Raw genomic sequence first — 19,913 nt, forward strand, 5'->3', positions numbered from 1 at the left:
GAGGTGAAAGGTCACTATTTTTTTGGCATTTTGGCATTTTCATCATTTTTCAGTCAGAGGAATGCATTAGAGACAGTCCTGACATTGCAGACACAATAGACGTTGCAGAATCTGAGCTGCTGGGTGACATTTTCAACATTTTAACATTTTTTCAACATTTTTTCAACATTTTTCATCATCTTTTCAACATTTTCATCATTTTTCAGTCAGATGAATGCATTAGAGACAGTCCTGACATTGCAGACACAATAGAGGTTGCAGAATCTGAGCTGCTGGGTGACATTTTCAACATTCAACCTCTGACCTCATGCCAAAAAAGTGTTTACACCTCTGCTGCTTAGCGGACGGTGTGGTGTTGTAGAGGAGGTCTCCCCGGACATGTGCGTATGTCACACTAGTCGATACATAGCAGGGATTTTTGTCCAGCGTCCACTTTAGTCTTATATTTGCTAGCTTAGATTTACCAAAAAAACAGTGACCTTCACCTCGCTGTATGGCGTGCCAATTTTTGAGTGGTGCAAACCACTCCAACAACTGGCTTTGTACCCGTGTGTGTTCGTACCAAAAAAATCACACCCGTGTGAACTGAGTGGTGTAAGGTATTATATAGCCTGATCAGCTCTGATCTGACGTAATGAAATCACACCCGGATGTGATTTCACAACTGGCTTTTTTTGTGCAGAAAAAATTAGCATGGTTGCTACGGTCATCCAGTTCACCCGGGTGTGATTTAATTACGTCAGAAATTATTTTGAACATAGCAACCATGCTCATTTTTTTCTGCACACAAAAGCCAGTTGTAGGAGTGGTTTACACCACTCAAAAAGACTAACAAAGCCAGTTGTAGGAGTGGTTTACACCACTCAAAAATGAGCATGGTTACTATGGTCACTCAGTTCACACGGGTGTGATTTCAAAAAAATGAGCATGGTTACTATGGTCACTGACATTACGTCAGGCCACAGCTGATCAGGCTATATAAGACCTTGCACCACTCAGTTCACATGGGTTCCAACAACTGTTAGTACCCGTGTGTGTTCGTACCAAAAAAAATCACACCCCCGTGAACTGAGTGGTGTAAGGTCTTATATAGACTGATCAGCTGTGGTCTGACGTAATGTCTGACGTAATGAAATCACACCTGTGTGAACTGGGTGACCATAGCAACCATGCTAATTTTTTGGTACGAACAGACAGACAGACAAACAGACAGACACGTAAACTAACAAAGCCAGTTGTAGGAGTGGTTTACACCACTCAAAAATGAGCATGGTTACTATGGTCACTAAAAAAATGAGCATGGTTACTATGGTCACTGACGTAGGACATTACGTCAGACCACAGCTGATCAGGCTATATAAGACCTTGCACCACTCAGTTCACACGGGTGTGATTTTTGTTTTACACCTCTGCTGCTTAGCGGACAGTGTGGTGTTGTAGAGGAGGTCTCCCCGGACATGTGCATATGTCACACTAGTCGATACATAGCAGGGATTTTTGTCCAGCGTCCACTTTAGTTCACTTTAGTCTGCAAATGGGATTTGTTTTTTACCTCTGACCTCGCTGTATGGCGTGCAATTTTTTTTTTACACCTCTGCTGCTTAGCAGACGGTGTGGTGTTGTAGAAGAGGTCTCCCCGGACATGTGCATATGTCACACTAGTCGATACATAGAAGGGATTTTTGTCCAGCATCCACTTTATAAAGTCCATGCACTCCAGTGAATGGACTTGGGCACTCCAGTGCATGGACTTGGGCATTTATCCATTTAGATAACTTTTTTACGTTATTTCATTACTTATTTTTACACAGAAACATAATGTGTGTCTTCACAATAACTGTAATGTAATAATAATACTAATAATGTAATGTAATAATTATTTAATTAACTACACTTTTATTCTGAAAGCAACCGGATGTCTTAAATTTGCTTCTAAAAAAGTTCTAGATTTGCCAAAAAGACGGAGCCCATGACTACCGTCGACAGTGTTGTGTGATATTAGTCTGGCTTATTAGCCAGGCCATAGATATATATATCTATGAGCCAGGCTACCTCGGTCCGGGGTCCAGGGTGGGTTCGATTTACTTCCGTAAGCGCTCCGAGGAGGGGCGGTATAACAGAACAGCGCAAAGGCCGAGTATGGAACTGGTAGATGTTTTAAGAAATAAAATAAATACAACATTATTATAGTAACGTTATGAATGCGATTTTGGAAACATATCATATGCATTTTCTACAATATACGTGAGATCATGTACTTGACTGGACTGGACTGGAACCAATTGAACTGCTTATTCCTGTAGATGGCGACAGAGATCCACACATGTAACTTGAAGGCGCTTCAGTAACTAACAACCCTGAATTTCAGCTGGGGGTGGGTTGGGGAATTGAGAGAACTGAATCGACCCTGGGTTTTGGGGGAGAAGTGGGTCCATTCAACGTTTTACATAATATAATTAGAACCCATTTATAATCACTACACTTATTACATTTTCAATTAACTATACTTAATTACATTCATACAACAATATACATAATGTAGTAGGCTACTTGAGAGTTATCTGGCTGAATGAAGGTGTGCTAATTAAATACCAATAGGCCTACCATGGAAATGGAGTAGGCTAGTACCGGTATAATTAGCAAGATACTTAGCACCAATAAAGATAATATAATGTTAATATATTTAACCAAAATAGACACACACCGTGGTCATGTATATTGTTTAAACTTTAAAATGCATCATAAACACCTGTTCTGAATGAGAGACATTTCCTTTCCACTGTGCCTTGATGATGAATATGAATATCTGATCAAACAGTACGTGGAGCTGACTCACGAGATGGCCACAATAAATAAATAATTGTAAATTATAAAATATAACATAGCCTACCTGTAGATGGGGATGTTGCTCTTGTTTGCATGTTTGCTGGAGAATTCTAATCTGTCAGTGTTGAAAAGGGTAAAATAAAAATAAAATGTAATTTATTATATAGTCTATATTGCCAGCCCTAATAGAGCACCATTGTGAACCCGGACATGCTGCCGGATGCTAACTTGCATATGTTGAGCATTTATAGAAGGCAAAATATTCAAAATTTCCCCATGCTTATTGCTTTATGTAGCATGTGATGTGTCAAACTATGGGGTTTTCATGATGCTGAATCCATTCCAAGCATGGCCGTTTTTAGCCCAAAGAGTGTTTTTTCGGAATGGATTCGGCATCATGAAAACCCCCTAGTTTGACATGTCACATGCTACATAAAGCATGATGAAATTTTGAATATTTTGCCTTCTATAGGACAGGTATGGTCACATATTATGCCAATTATGAAAATTGCTCAACATATTATGCAAGTTAGCATCCGGCAGTTTCTACATGCTGGGGACCCATAGTCAACATTTCTAACATAAAACGTTGTTGTACTCAACATGGGTTCACATTCTGGCAAGTGGACTAATATTATTAATATTATTATTATATATAAAAAATCACACCCGTGTGAAGTGAGGGGCGCTCTTATCATCATACATCATCTCATTCCGGCCAATCACAATTTCCGTCCTCACTCACCTGCTGTGTAGTGGAGCAAAGTGGAGCAAACTGTCTATATATATATATATATATATATATATTACGGCGGGGGACAGAGGATGCTACAACCAATGTGTTCCAAGTTGTTCAACTTCAAGCCCAATTGTATTTTGAGGTCAGCCATTATTTTAGTTTAATTTTGATTAGAGAGTCGAGATTTTGAGCCACATTTTTAAAAAGGAAATAGCAGGACAGATGGACACAAGCAATTGAGATTCACACCATGCCTGCTCTTTGACCCTCTAGTCATGTTGTCCCTAGTGGGCTAGGGATTTATGATCTGTTTATCATCCCACCAGGGTCACTCATTCAACAGCACAGGGTCAGCCATAAAACTGTTATTAATGGGAGGTATTATAAAAGAGAGTTCACTAATAAATGCACATATGCTCTTCATAAACCTTCTCAAGAACCTTGATAGTTTTCACTCTTTAATGGCGGCTTTCCAGAATTCTTTGCGCATGAAGTGAAAGCAGCTTGCCTGTGAATCATGCAATGTTGTCTGTTAATGAACTGGCACATATTTTTCAGTTTGATCAATCAGATCAATTTGATAAATTATGCAATGTTCGCAATATATATATATATATATATTCACATTATAATTAAATTGATATGATGACCCTCATGCCCCTGTCTATTAACAGCACTGATGGCTCTCACATTGCCTGAGTATTACTACTATGAGCCAGGGTGACTGCAGGGTCAAGCAATCATGACTTATCTACAAACACATGCACTGGGTGACAAATGGTTACCTTTTGATATGTAATAATATCAAAGCTAAACAGAAGTCTTACGTCTGATCTTACGTTGTTCTCGATAAGAGTGACTGCTAAATGTCTAAATTGTCATTATAATTGTAGTCCTGTTTACATAGTCTGAAGGTTGACTCCACATGTTCAACATCAATAGTGTTCTTATCAGAATTCTGTGGTTATTAAAATGGGGACTTAAAAAAAACACTATACCGTTTAACCGTTATGTGTGCATGTGTTCAGGATCGTTCATGGCCTATATGTGCTAGGTATCTGAATGCACAAGTGTGAGTGTACAACTGTGTGTGTGTGTGTGTGTGTGTGTGTGTGTGTGTGTGTGTGTGTGTGTGTGTGTGTGTGTGTGTGTGTGTGTGTGTGTGTGTGTGTGTGTGTGTGTGTGTGTGTGTGTGTGTGTGTGTGTGTGTGTGTGTGTAGGCCTTATGTGGCCTTTATTGTATTGTGTGACTAACTATTCAGCTTGGCTTGTGATTAAACCTTGGCCTGGTTGGAACACTGACTGTTTTGAACCATGTGAGGTGATTAAAGACTGTTCATTTTAGTAAACCAGGTCCTTCTTATATTCTTGTACATTAATATACTCAGGTCTTTGATTCCAAAACAAACCCACCATGTTTCTGTCTTTCTCAGCATTGCAGGGAAATATTTATTTTCTAATTATACGCCCTAAAAAGAGCCTAAGAGGTCATGTATTTTATGATGCTGTGTTCTACTGAATTATTAGAGGTATGATGTATAGCTCTCTGGTATCATGAAAAGCTGCACCTTCACCAAACAACAGGTGTAATTTTCAGAACAGCAGAGATGCATAGATAGGCCAGCAAAAAAGGTTGTAAAATTAAATTACAATTTAAGTTTCCAAGGCAGTCCCACAATTAGGGATAACAAGTGGATTTCAGGGCACAAATGGCTGATAGTAATAGTACTCAGATCTGATCTGATCTAATCTGTTCAAGCAGCAGATGTCTTTTTTATTTTAAGTCATTACTGCTGTCATGCTTATTACCATATAAATGGCTTCTAGCCCTACAGAGACCTGAAAGTTATTGCATGTATAATAGAATCTGATCTCGTTCCTGTGATTGAGCTGTTACAGCACGCACGCACGCACGCACGCACGCACGCACGCACGCACGCACGCACGCACGCACGCACGCACGCACGCACGCACGCACTCACGCACGCACACCCAAGGAACATGTAGTCACAGCTCTCTCTGCTCTACCCACAGGACAGCACAGCCCCTGTGTGTAACCTAGGGTGCAAGCCACAGCCCCCACAGATGAGAAGACTCCTAAGTTTACCTTTTGACTGAACCCCTGAACATTTCGAATAAAGACAATTTAAGTACATTTTTAAGTGTGACTCCGGATCTCCTATTTTATTGTGAATCTCACCTCCACTACCCCTGAGTTGACAGAAAACGCACGCACGCACGCACGCACGCACGTACGCACGCACGCACACACACACACACACACACACACACCGAAAGAAGCATGCTGCATAAATAACTGAAAAACTGCTATATTCTGCGGAAGAGAAGAAGAATAACTGCTACTGTAGGTTTAAATTAATATTGAATTAATTTCTCAAGTATCTTTTTGTATAATTGGAATAATCATGTCACCCTGGGCTATTTCTGATGAGTCATGTATGGCCTATTTGAACTGCAATGCTCATGTCACCTTGACACAGAACGCATACCTCTGTTGACAAAATTTTACTGAAATGTCCTAATAACAATCTGACCCAGGGCGCCTCGAGACATATCCAATACAGGACAAGACCACTCCAGCCGGACAATCGGATTTACGTGTATTGATAACAACACAGCACTTATGGAAATGTCCTTGATAGTAACTACTGTGTCATATTGTGTCATATCTTGTCTTTGTTTAAGATTCATAACACCTGTAAAACATTATCTAACCACAATAGATGATAACATTTCTGCATAAAGCAGCGTACATTTCACTGTGTAATTCAGAGAACACTTGAGAAGACTACACCTAGTGTGTGTAAAACCTCATTGCTATTTTCTCTCGAATAGTGAGTTACTGTGAGAGTGTGGTCTAGCAGCCAACACCAACTCAGGACTCCTGGATTGCTGCCCTCCACACTTTCCTATCTAACATCAGGTTCTTGAGCTCTACAGTATTGTTAAGCTGGTCTGCAGTGCGTCTACGTAGGTGGTGTGCTTCTTTCCCCTCCTGGCTTTGCCCTGGTTTGGCTCCCATAGAGTAAATTTACTTGCCTATCAACTTCTGGGTGCCTGTCACAGTGTCCTGCCAGCCTCCTCCTTCTCTCTCTGACTTTGTTTGTGACCCGTGGTAGGTCCCCATAGAGGTCCACATTTCTGATGCGGCCCGTGCCATTCGTAGCATTCTTGTGTAGACTCCATCCAGGTCTCTTTCCTGTTGTGCTGTGAGGGTCCATGTCTCAGCCCCATACAGCAGTACTGACTCCATAGTAGCTATGAACAGCCGCCTCTTAAGGTCTTCTCCCATGCATGTCTGATCTCCACACTCTCCTCATCCCATGCAAGGCATTCCAGGCAAGTGCTCTCTGGACCTTCAGGTCCTGTTCAGTTGAGGCTGTCCAGGCCCCTAGATATTTGAAGTCCTCGACTGGCTCGAGCAACAATGTTTTTGTTCTCTGTGTTGACAGTCTTTACCTTTGTCTTCATGGCATTGAGCTTGAGGCCGATCTTCCTGCAGTCCACGGTCCACCTCTACTGCCAGCAGTAGTCCCCTTCCTTTCTCTACTGTATCCGAGATTAGGGCGATGTCATCTGCGTAGTCGAGGTCAGTGACCATGATGGGGTGTACTCGCCTTGACTTCCTCAGGACCAGAGTGAACCCCAGTGCCTCCTCTCTGCCATTGATTGCGAGTCTCAGTGCATGGTCCATCGCTACAATGAACAGTAAGGGGGCCAGAGTGTCACCCTGTATAGGCCGCCCGCTAGAATCTCACCGTTGAAGGTTTGGACCTTGGCTCGGGTCTGGCTGTAGTTTGCCTCTATCATCTGGACCATCTTCTCAGGAACTCTGTATAGGCACAGAGAATGCTTATAAGTTTCCCCCAGTGGCTGGTGTCGAAATCCCTTTGGGAGTGAAATGAAATGAAATGAAATGATTACTATATTTACCCAGGGTATCTTGGCTAAGCTCAAGAACTTGTTTCCAGCCAGGCCCTGCTCATAGAACACATTTCATCGTAGTGGTTCAATGCCTTGTTCAAGGGCACTTCAGCGGTGGTAATTTTTAACGTGTCGGACAGCTGATTCGAACTGGCGACCTTCCGGTATCAAGACCGCTCCGCTATCCGTTCGGCCACCGCTGAGTCAATTAAGGTGATCACCGCTGACAGGTTGCGCCTTGCGCTCCCTTACTCCTTCCAATATCCTCCTCAGTGCCAGTATCTGCCCGACTGTTGTTCGTTCCAGAGGGTCTAAGATAGGTCTGAGACGGTTGAGGATCATCCTGTTGGCTGTCTGGAAGCAGTATAGAAAAAGTAAATAACAATCAACGATCATAACAATGGCTAATGACACTGCAAATGATGACAGTGACCATGGTACGTGCTTCAAGAATTGCCTTTGCTCAATGAGAAAGTATCTCTTAAAACATTCTCTTGCACATCTACTGCTTTATCTTCATCTCCAGTGCTGTCAGAAGGGCCATAATCCGTTTTTCTCATCAAGAAGAGCCATTGTGGGTGCCTGAATTGACTTGACATTACCTTGAAGGCCTGACTAAACATTTCATTAACTGCTGAAAAACTCACAACAACATATGCAGGTGCAACTGAATTCACAAAATATGTTTTGCTTCACATTCTGCATAAGGCACGTGCATCCACTCTTGTTTGAGGATGAATTAAAAAAATCACACAGTCCTGGCTTCAAATTGCCACAGCACACACCTGGGGCTATATCTTGAAAAACCTTTTAAAATAGTTAAAATAGCCGATCTACAAGCTCACAACGTATCGATGTAGATAGAGTTGAACTACCAGTATTTTAAAATGTGTTTTTCAAAATAGTAAACATAAAGTCAAAAGGCCTAAGGTAGCTAGGGCCGCTTCAACCTTCACAAATGTTCAAGTCTCCTCCCTCTTGCTTTCCTCCGGTTGCTCTCTGCACCCAATAAAAAAAACATTGGTGATGTCCTACAAGGCAATCAAGGCCATGACACCCCACCACACCCTGTACCACTCACTTTAGAGCAGTTAACACAGGAAGTCTGTTCGTCCCTTTGCTTGTCATAGAATCAGATTAAATAAATACTGCATTATACATTGCCATCATATCGAATCAGATATCCTTGTATAACCAATGTGCATCTTAAAAAGCACCTCATAGCAGATTAAATCTCTTTAATAGCCACTGAGTTTAGTTTCTACATTCAAAATTTAAAGCTCCACTGGGCAGGGATTACTTATTACTCCCATTTCTAACTGCAAAAATGTTTGAAAATGCTCAAATAATTTTTGAGGCCATTAAGGCTCCATTTGTCCAACCCCATGGCCTTCTCTACATTGAGAACAACAAAACCGTTATAGTTGAAGGCGCGCTCTACTCAGGGAGTCAAATTGATAGTCTCTGTAGCTGATGGGTGCAGATTCTTGAAGATCAATGGAAAAAGGAAATATCTCTTGTATAAAGTTTTAGTTTCTTTATATCATGAAAACACAATCAGCAGCAGTCCACCTAGAGAAACGAACGCGTTTCGGCACGCAGGCCTTCCTCAGCGTTTCAAACTGGTTGAAACGCTGATGAAGGCCTGCGTGTCGAAACAGAAACCCATCCCTCACAGAGATGAGGATCACACATACTGTACGCTGTAGGTGTCTCTCCATCAGACAATACATTACTAGGCAACTATACAATTACAATTCAGGGCTATTCTTGGGCTAAAAATGGCCATAGCCACTTGCCCAAATGTGCTGACCTCAACATATTTGTGATGACGGCTATGGCCGTTTTTAGCCCAATGAGTGTTTTTTGTGCAAAACTAATGTTTGGAATGGATTCAGAATCATGAAAACCCCCTAGTTTGACACGTCACATGCTACAACTTTTAGCAACCAAGCTTAATCTCATCTGCTAAGCCTATAGATGACATTTAAAACATCATCATGACATCATAAAAGTTTAGACTACTCAACATTTCTGGGTCTAACATGAGACATATTAGTCCGGCAGTCGAGGTGGACGGGTGGGAAATTTGGTATATAGTCTTTTTTATTGGCCTAAAATATTGTCTATATACATACATTCACAAATCCACTTGCTGGCCAGCTGAAAGTATTGGGCAATTTTTTTTGTAGGGGTTTCTGAACTACCATTAACATCCTATGGCAGGCAAAAATGTAAAAAATGTCAAGATTTCCTTTTGCTTTAAGTACCATACATGACATAACACAAAATACACTCTTTGGGCAAGTGGCTATGGCTGCTGTCAGCCCAAGGAGTGTATTTTGTCCAAAACTAATGCTTGGAATGGATTCAGAATCATGAAAAAACCCTAGTTTGACATGTCACATGCTACTTAAAGCAAAAGGAAAATTTAACATTTTTGCCTGCCATAGGATGTTAATGGTAGGGTCACAAGAAACCCCTATAAAAAAGATACCCAATACTAACAGCCGGTCAGCAAGTGGATTCATAAATGTATGTATATAGTCAATATTTTAGGCCAATAAAAAATACTATATAGCCTACCAAATGTCCCACTTTAAACAAAAGAAGCCTGTCGGCTGCCGGACTATATGGTGGCTTCCAGTAGACTAAATGAGTCAGTCTACTGACACATGGATCTTCAGAAAAAATAGTGGATGTACGGCTGGTGATGTGTGTAGCTACAAATGTGCACACATCACACATTCATAGCAGACAAATTATGTTTCCTTTCCTTTCCTTTCCTTTCCTTTCCTTTCCTTTCCTTACCTTTCCTTTCCTTTCCTTTCCTTTCCTTTCCTTTTTTGAGGGGCGCTAGCCCCTCCTATATACAGCTTTTTGTGTCTCATGTCACATTTGCCATTGACAATGAAAGGAGAATTTACCTTATATGTGTCTTATGAGCAAATCGTCTTTTTGTGCTAACACAAACATGAAATGCCATTGACAATGAAAGGAGAATTTACGTCATATGTGTCTGAGCAAATCGACATGTAACGTCATGATGATGTATGATGAAAGAACGCCCCTCACTTCACGTGATTTTTTATTTTTTAGAAAGAATTAGAATTTTCAATATGCAATTAGTGTAGTGTATTAACAATCATTTTGCTGATGGCCTCAGGCCTTCTCTGAAGGTTATAATTAATCTCAATTGAATGTTTACTTGCTTGGTTGGCTGAATGCAAAAATTATTCTGACCTGGGTGCATCCAAATTAGATATTGGCATGGTTGCATATATTAAACAGAGTACTGCTGTGGCCCACTCACCCATGCTGCTCTAAATCTGGGCAGTGATTAGCTAAGCAAACACAATGCCACAGCAGGGAATTGGACCCCTGTAGATGTTTACTAGATACGTTTTCCCCATTTTTTCCTTGGGTCCACATGTCTGGGTTTTGTGTTTATGTGTGCATATATTCATTACAAGGATTTTGAGGCTTGCATGCCTTCCAAGAAAGTCTCTTTGAAGTTCCGCAATAATTTGCAGACCGAAGACTGCCAATGCTCCACATAGGCAGCCCACACAGATATTCCACATGGATAGCCCACTTAAAAGAGGTGCCATTCAAATTCACTGACATCTAAACAGAGCACATCTGATCTCTTGTTGTGGTAAGCACTGAACTCTATCCATATATTCAGATCAGTCACTGAGTGGCACTAGTTTATAGTTAGCTCAAAAACAAAGAGTTGAAAAGAATGAAAGGGGGAGGGGGTTCGAATGAAAGAGAGAGGGAGAGAGAGAGAGGATGTTAAGTCGTTTTAGTTTTTTAGTTTTTTTTTTACCTATTATATTGATTACAAATTGTTGCAATTATTCTACACAACTCTGTTGTACATACAAAGATATATTTTAGATTATGTTTTTTACTTTGGCAATAGAACACATGTTTCCCATGCCAGTAAACCATTGATGAAACACAATTTCTCCTTATAGCGTTTTTGTGAGTCCGTGTCCAACTTCTCCATGTATATCCCCCCCTCTTTTTTTTTTTAGAGCTTGCTCGTGTAGCCTATGAGTGTTCTATATGAGCCCTTTTGACCTTGCAGCGTAACATTGTTGCTGCCTGCAATACTTTTAAAGTTCTGATGCACTGTTGTTATACCTGTCAGTTGGTCAGGTATAGTGATGCGCCACATTCAAGATGAATTTGCATACTAAGGTGCGAGGTTTGCACACCCTTAATTTAATTGAAAGAAAAAGGGTGGTTGATGGAACTCGAGAGTAAATGCGAGTGAGTAGGAGGATAAAATGAGTGGAGGAGAGGAGGTAGGGAATAAAGTGACCATCATAGCTCTCTCTCTCTGTCTTTGATCAGCGGCCCATGTGGGGCTGTGGTAGCACAGATAGATGGTCCACAGCTCCTGAGGAACATGGCTTCAAATTCCTCCTTTCCCAGTTTCTGCAAAAGCACTTCTAGACTAGTCCGCACAGCAGCAGTGAGAACATCTCTGTAGACTCTGTTGTAGTGTAGGCCTGCTTTCATAACCCGTTTGTTGGATTAGATATGATATGTTTGATGTTTACGTTACTTTGAGAAATTCCATTCAAATTCTCTGCGTTCTATTCTATACAGTTTAACAGTTCTGTAACTATAGTGTAGTGGCTCTTATGTCTCCTTTGACAAATTAATTAAAAAGCAATGGAAAGGAAATGTTTGAATGCCATTATACTCTGACTAAATTAATTCACAAATTTGTGTCAGAAATTCAAACAAAGGTGTCAGGGGAAGGAGAGGCGATACATTTACAATGTTTTTGTTACCAACCATGCAGCTATTACAGGAAGAAAGCTGGCATGGGCCCCAAAGTCCTATAAAGCTTTCTACCGAGACACCACAGAGAGCATCCTGTGACTGGCTGCTTCACTCCCAGCTGCACCGACCTCAACCGCAAAGCAATGCAGAGGGTTGTGCGGACAGCCAAACATCGAAACCCTGTATGACGATTCGCAATCTCAAAGCCACTGGAAATACACTGCAAAAAAGGTTCTTTCCTTGAACAATTAGATACATGAACGAACTGATAAGAACCAGAGCGAAACAGGGCAAAGGAAAATGCTAGCCCCCGGCCCCCTCTTCTCAAATTGCACCTTTCTAAACTACATTATGTTGTATGGAACATAACCTACTGTGAAGCTATTCACAAAAGGTTTACCTAACTTTGCTACTAAAACATACACATGTACATATGTTACTATTTTTTGTACTCTTTGAATGCTCTTTCTTGCACTCTTTATTCTATCCCTTTGTTGTCTCCACCAGGCCGAAGGCATGGGGAGAGAGTATGTTTTGCACTCTGTCCGTCCGTCCGTGTGTGTGTGTGTGTCCGTCCGTTCGTCCATCCGTCCGTCCGTCCTTCCGTCTGTTAACAGCTAATCTCCGGCACCGTTAACCCGGTCGATGCCAAATTTTGCACTCACACTCCCTGGATGCCAACGATGAACCTCTGCCCCAAAATTTCCAGAGCGGCCTGTTATAGCGCCACCAGGAGGCCGCTTTGTGCAAAACAAGTTTTTGGACAGTACACCTACAGATTTTGTCCAAACATCACGCAAATTGGTACACAGTCTCTCTAGAGCCATTCAACGAAACAGGTCTTTCAGATTTCTCAGACTCCATCCTGATTGGCTAAGATTGGCTTCCAAATTTCGCAGGAGTGCTCAGTTTCAAACAAAATGCTGCAAATCATGAACACATCGTGTGATTTCCGTGAAATTGTGCACGCACATTCCCACTAGGCCGAGGAAGAAATGCCAAATGAACATTTTCAACTCAGCCTCATGGTGGCGCTATAACTGGCCGAAAAGTGTTTTTACATCTAACTGCACAGATCTGTGGATAACTTTGTATGCCAACTCCCTAGAGGCCAAGGAAAAACCTTTGCCTGGAATTTTTCACATCTGCTCTTTATAGCGCCACCAGGAGGCCGTCATGTAAAACACATTTTCTAAAATTACTCCTTCAGATTTTATCCAAATGTCACGCAAATCGGTACACATGCTCTTCATAGTCATGTGATCAAGACGGGTTTGTTTGATTTCTCATAATTCACCCTCATTGGCTACGATTGGCTTCTAAACTTTTCAGGAGTAGCCCGCTTTGTACCCGATTTGTACAAATCACCACAACTACTCAACGCAGCGTCCGATTGTGGTGAAACTGTGCATGCATATTCCCACTAGGCTTTGGAAGAAATGCCACTTGACAGTTTTCAAATCAGCCTCATGGTGGCGCTACAACAGGCCAAGCCATGTCTCACACACACACACACACACACACACACACACACACACACACACACACACACACACACACACACACACACACACACACACACACACACACACACACACACACACACACACACACACGTTTATATTGCTCCTAAACATTTTGCCAAACATCACACACACACTCCTATCCTCCTGGTGGAGACCTGTGCCCAGAAGGGCACTTTTTCTAGTTTGCTGTGTTTTTGTTGTTTTGAATGTTATGTATATGCTGCTGCATTGTCTGAAGGAAGCCAAACAAAAATAAGTTTTACTAATATGTACCTCTGTACGCAAGAAAGTTAGCGCAAGAAAGTACAACCTTGAACCTTGCTATGCTTAAACAAGTACGAGTCATGTGACTCCATCCTGGCATTACAAGCTTTACTTTAGCTTTACTGCCAGCTTTACTCCATCCTGGAGACTAATCTTTCCGGTGATAAAATGGCCACCAACGTAATCAAAAAATCACACCTGTGTGAACTGAGTGGTGTAAGGTCTTATATAGCCTGATCAGCTGTGGCCTGACGTAATGTCTGACGTAATGAAATCACACCCGGGTGAACTGGGTGACTGTAGCAACCATGCTCATTTTTTGAGCACAGACAGACAGACAGACAGACAGACACGTAAACTAACAAAGCCAGTCGTAGGAGTGGTTTACACCACTCAAAAAGTCAACCAAAGAACAAGATTCCTTTACAGGATCTCCTCACTGGTCAACAAAAACACCTTGAAGACCTTAACAGGAGCCCTCGTACAAGGTTTCTTTGACTATATGCACCTCCATGGTACCACAGCACCTCAAAGGCCCTTAAAACTAGGCTCCAGACTTTGACAGGCTGGAATGGCTTAGGGTCGACGACAGAGTACAGCATCTTGCAATGGGTCTGGTCCACAAGATTCGATACACCACCAAGATACCCATGTACCTGTCTAGATACTTCCTTAATGTTAACGAAGTCCACACCCACAACACCAGAGGAAGTGCAACGAACCATGTACAATCCAGATTCGGCACAAACAAGGGACTAAATTATTTTCTCTCCTATGCCACCAAAATGTGGAACGCCCTACCAACAGTCATTAAGACATGCGAATCCCTTGACTCCTTCAAAACCGATCTCAAAGGGCACCTACGGACGGCTGCAATGGCCTCCGTAAAATCTGAATCGCCCCCCACCGCCCACCCCCTTTTCCCCTCACTGTATATGTTTCTTTTCCCTTTTTACCTCCCTTATGATGAATTCCTGTTCTGTTCTTTGACTATATAGAAGTGTCTATTTGTACGTCTCTAAATGTTTTGATGAATTGAACAAGGTGGACCCTCTTGTAAACAAGTGTAATGCTTAATTGGGTCGTCCACTCACAGTTAACAGTCTTTGTATTGAGTTTGTGCTTGAAATGTACTGTAATTCTGCAAACTGTTAATAAATATTTCAATCAATCAAATAAATCAATCAATCAAACTTATGTTTTAAACAAGTGATCTGGGTCCTGGGGCAGTGAGTGCCTGCTCTGTGCACTGCCTGGTTGGGCAGCCCGCTGACCCCAGTCACAGGGCCCTGCTGGTGAATCTGATCTATAATCCTTGTACGCCTTGTAGATCTGTTCCTTTTTCTCTATCTCTCTCTCTCCCCGTCTCACTCCCCCATGGTTGTGAATGGATGCATCGGAAGCCCCGCCCCTTCGGACGTGACGAGCAACCAATGGAATCAGACCGTACGTGGTGGAATCACGTCACATCATCATCATCATCATCACCACCATCGTCGTGGTGGGACCTGGATGTGCTGTTTGCTTTGCAATCTCTGATAAATGCCTCTACCTGGGAAAAACTAACAGTTTTAAACACTTTAACACGCTGCAACTCAAGGGGAAATTATCTAGTCTCCCTGACCTCGCGGTTGAATATCCAGCAAATAACCCCACGACGTAGAGAAGAAGAGATATTCTGGACGAAGAAGAAGATTGCGCTTTTTGCTGGTTTCCGAATGCCGAGTCGACATGCATTTTGCAACCCAATGCAGCCACTTTGATGCGACAACTTAGCTAACGAGCTAACGTTGTTTTCGTTATACGTGCTGGCCCCAGCTAGCTTGACTGCTGGCTATTATTACAGCTACACACATGGACTGGACGTTGTAAAGCTCCTACAATGAACGGTGCTTTTCAGTTTGGACGTGTGCAGAGAGAGAGAGCTGTGCTCAGGTGGTGGAGTGTTGTACGGTCAGGTAGATAACTGTGTTATAACGCTGCTCCCTCGTTCGATAAATTCCACAACTCGGCACCCGTATGATATATCTTCTTTATATATTTTGTAAAAGTTTGTAATGATTCTGACGAGTACACGCGGTTTCGCCGAGTTTACATTTCTGTTTAAGCCATTTGAAACGCTGAAACCCCGAAGGTGAAAAAACCCCACGGTTAAGCAAAGGTAAACAAAGAAAAGGAGGCTGCCACTTTTGATGCTGTAAGTTAGCCGATTGAAACCACAGCCTACATTGACGAGAATAGGGCTGCATGGTCATTTTAAATCGCCCACATGAACTGGATCAAGCCCGGGACTTGTGAACGGCAACTGAAGCAGAAGGTGGGATACGTGAGCGCAGACGCCTTGCTGCCCGGGGGAAGATGGCGGAGCGTTCCCGTTGGAGGTGGTGAAATCAAAACTTCGGAACTTATCGGATTTATCTCTGGACATCTCAACTCAGACCGTAGGACACATGCAGGCCAAAAAACGGTACTTAATTCTGTTCTCTGCCGGTGTGTGTCTCATTCTCTTGTTTTGCTTTGGGGGCTTACAAGTGCCACTCGCCAGGCGGGGTCAAAGCCGGCGTGATGACCGCAGCTTTAACGGGTATCACCCCGGCTCGCAGTGGCCTCGTTTCTCGGGCCCGCTGCAGCCGTTCAACCCCTTGGACCAAGTGGAGACAAACGACTATAATGTTCACATATCGCCACGGCAGAAGAGGGAAGCTGTCTCTGGCGTTTACAATGGCAAGCGCTGCAGGATGGACTCGTGCTTTGATTTCTCCACGTGTAAAAGAACTGGTTTCAAAGTTTACGTCTATCCCCAGCAGAAGGGGGAGAAGATATCGGAGAGTTATCAGAACATCTTGTCCTCCATTGAGGGGTCCAGGTTCTATACTTCTGACCCAGGACAGGCATGTCTGTTCATCCTGAGTTTGGACACTTTGGATCGGGATCAGCTTTCGCCCCAATATGTACACAATTTGAGAGTAAAAATCCAGAACCTCCCCCTGTGGAATGGGGGTAAAAACCACATCATATTTAACCTGTACTCTGGAACATGGCCAGATTACACAGAAGATCTGGGCTTTGATATTGGCCTAGCAATGTTGGCCAAAGCCAGTATTGGCACAGAGAACTTTAGGCCCAACTTTGATGTCTCCATCCCCCTTTTCTCCAAAGATCACCCTAGGACAGGTGGGGTGAGAGGGTACCTGAAACACAACTCCATCCCCCCCTATAGGAAGTACATGCTTGTTTTCAAGGGAAAGAGGTACCTAACTGGAATAGGTTCGGACACTCGGAATGCCTTATATCATGTTCATAATGCTGAAGATGTGGTGCTCCTCACCACCTGTAAGCACGGTAAAGACTGGCAGAAGCATAAGGATGCACGCTGTGATAAGGACAACGCAGAATATGACAAGTAAGTAATATTGCATTCAAACCTGTTTATTTACAACTGGGGATTCTGGCAAATTAGTGTTTGCTCATTTGTTGTGGCTCCACCAGAAACAGTACGGCTTTTGCTTGCTTTACATGCTTTTTGGTTTGTTTTCAAATTAAAAATTTGGAAACATTAACTATTATCTCCACCAGGCCGAAGGGAAGGCACTAAGGCAGAGACTACATTTTGCACCCTGTCCGTCCGTGTGTGTCCTTCAGTCTGTGATCAGTTGATCTCTGGAAGCGAAACTGTGCACATACACTCCCTGGATGCCAGAGCTAAATTGCTTCACTATTTTCTTTTACATAGGCCTTGTAGTGCCACCAATAGGCAGATTTTTTGCTAAACAATTGTTTTTGACAGCACTCTTACAGATTTGGTCCAAACATCACGCAAATCGGTACACAGCATCTCTATAGTCATTAAACAAAACAGGTGTTATAGATCTTTGTGGCTTTGTGCCCCCCCCCCCCCCCCCTTGACATGTGCAAATGATCGGAATCAGAACCGGAGCAAAAAAACGTAATCAGGACATCCCTACTTCCTAGTGTCAATATTATAATCCATATCATGATATTAGACTAGATATCATCTGTGATTTGAGATATTGTACTATTGTGATATGGCATACTATTGTGATATGGCGTAAGTGTTCTAAAAATATAAATATATCGGGAAATATCGGTATCGGCAGATACTCAAAAGTCAAAATCAAATCTGAATCTGATCAGGCGCAAAAGAAAACGTGATCGGAACATCTCTGCGTTTGAATATTGTGCGTAGTGTGATTTTTTTTCATATTCTATCGGGATTGGCTAAAATCGTCTTTCAAAGTTTGCATGAGTGCTCCGTTTTGAGCAGAATGCCTCAAATTATGAAGACCGTGTGCAATTGCCATGAGAATTTGCATGCACTTTGCCACTAGGCAGTGGAAGAAATGCAACTTGACAGTGTTCAAATCAACCTCATGGTTGCGCTATAACACATGCACACTCCCTAGAGGCCATAATCCTGACTCCTGATCCTGATCCATAATCCTGATTTGGAATCCTGAATTCCAAACATTGCTGGCCCATAACCTACCTGACCTGACGGAGACCTGTGACCTCCGATGAGCACTTTTTCTCATTTCTTTCTACTGGAACTTTACTCGTTTCCTGTGTGTGATTATATCACCCTGTCTTTCTGTTTTTTTTGTTCTTGAGCTGAACTTCATATTTGCCCTCCTACATGGAGTTAAAAAGTATGCATTTCATGAGCATAATGCTTTATCAAACTGCTTTCTAATTGTCAGAGACTAATACTACTCAGACAATTTTAAGGCTGTTTTATAAAAGACCCCAATTACCATTACAGCAATACTAGTCTAGTTGATTAGCTTACTTCTAAAAGTATAAGCATATATTGAATTGTCCTTGTATGACTTTTTGGCCAATTGTTTGTCACGTGGGAAACATAAGTAGATTTACTGGGAGGACACACTGTTGGTGTAATTCAATAGATTTTCCTGTTTGTCTCTGCAAACCATTTAACTGTGGATAGGTTTAATTCCCTTCTCTTTAGCAGCATCATTAAGAAATCCCGGCCTTTCTGTGTGGAGTTTGCATGTTCTCCCCGTGTCCCCTAGGGTAGGTACCCTCACAAAAACATGCAGTAATCCTGGTCTCTAAACTAAGTAAACTACCTCCCTGAGCCTGATGGAGGGGAAATTAACAGGTAGGAATAACGTGTTCCTTCCACGCGCTACGTCCGGGCCGGGGAAACTCCCCTGTCAGGTGAAAAGAAGCAGCATGGACTCCTCATGCATAGAAGGAAGCATGAGGCCAGTCCTCTGCCCCCCCCCAGGTTGGCAGAGGAAGTGTAGTGCCCAGGATTACATTAGATAATTGACACTGGGTGAAAAAATGGGCTACAAAATCGTGGGATGAAAAAAAATAAAAAATAAATCCCACTTGTCTACTTATGTAATATTTCATAATCCCGACCTTATCTGGCCGGACGTCAAAATAAAACCCTCTCTGTTATTATGAAAACGTAAACTCACACTTCACTCTCAAAAGGCATTCTAAAGACTCTGATACACCCCTAAAGGCAGTAAGGCACAAATGTACACCCTATGTAGTATCACCTATCCCTAAAGCCAGGCTTTAGTTGACAACCTAATGAACAAAGTGGCATCTGTCTTCTTGGTTCGACCAGTGGGATTCATTTCATGTGGTCCCAGACTGTGCTGTGTTGTTACTGGTGACAGTATGGCGCTTGGTGTTTGACTGTGGCTCTTTAGGGTGGATTAATCTGGACAAAGCACTGGTGCCAGTAGGGGAAGCCACTCTGGCCCTGTTTTCTCAGTCATTTCCCAGACAGACCCATCAGCCTGGAATCCCCT

The 19,913-nt window shown here is 42.4% G+C and overlaps 1 protein-coding gene across 1 annotated transcript in view; it reads left to right on the top strand.

The window, feature by feature from the left end:
• Window positions 1-15,586: 15,586 nt before the first annotated feature.
• Window positions 15,587-19,913, top strand: part of LOC306924226 (exostosin-1a-like) — a 65,490-nt gene continuing 61,163 nt past the window's right edge. The window contains exon 1 of the mRNA XM_079502656.1: window positions 15,587-17,506. Within this exon, the coding sequence (XP_079358782.1) occupies window positions 16,554-17,506 (953 nt within the window). The 5' untranslated portion in view covers window positions 15,587-16,553. The remainder of the gene's footprint in view (window positions 17,507-19,913) is intronic.

Source organism: Electrona antarctica (assembly GCF_951216825.1).
Source record: "Electrona antarctica genome assembly, chromosome: 6".
NCBI lineage: Eukaryota > Metazoa > Chordata > Actinopteri > Myctophiformes > Myctophidae > Electrona > Electrona antarctica.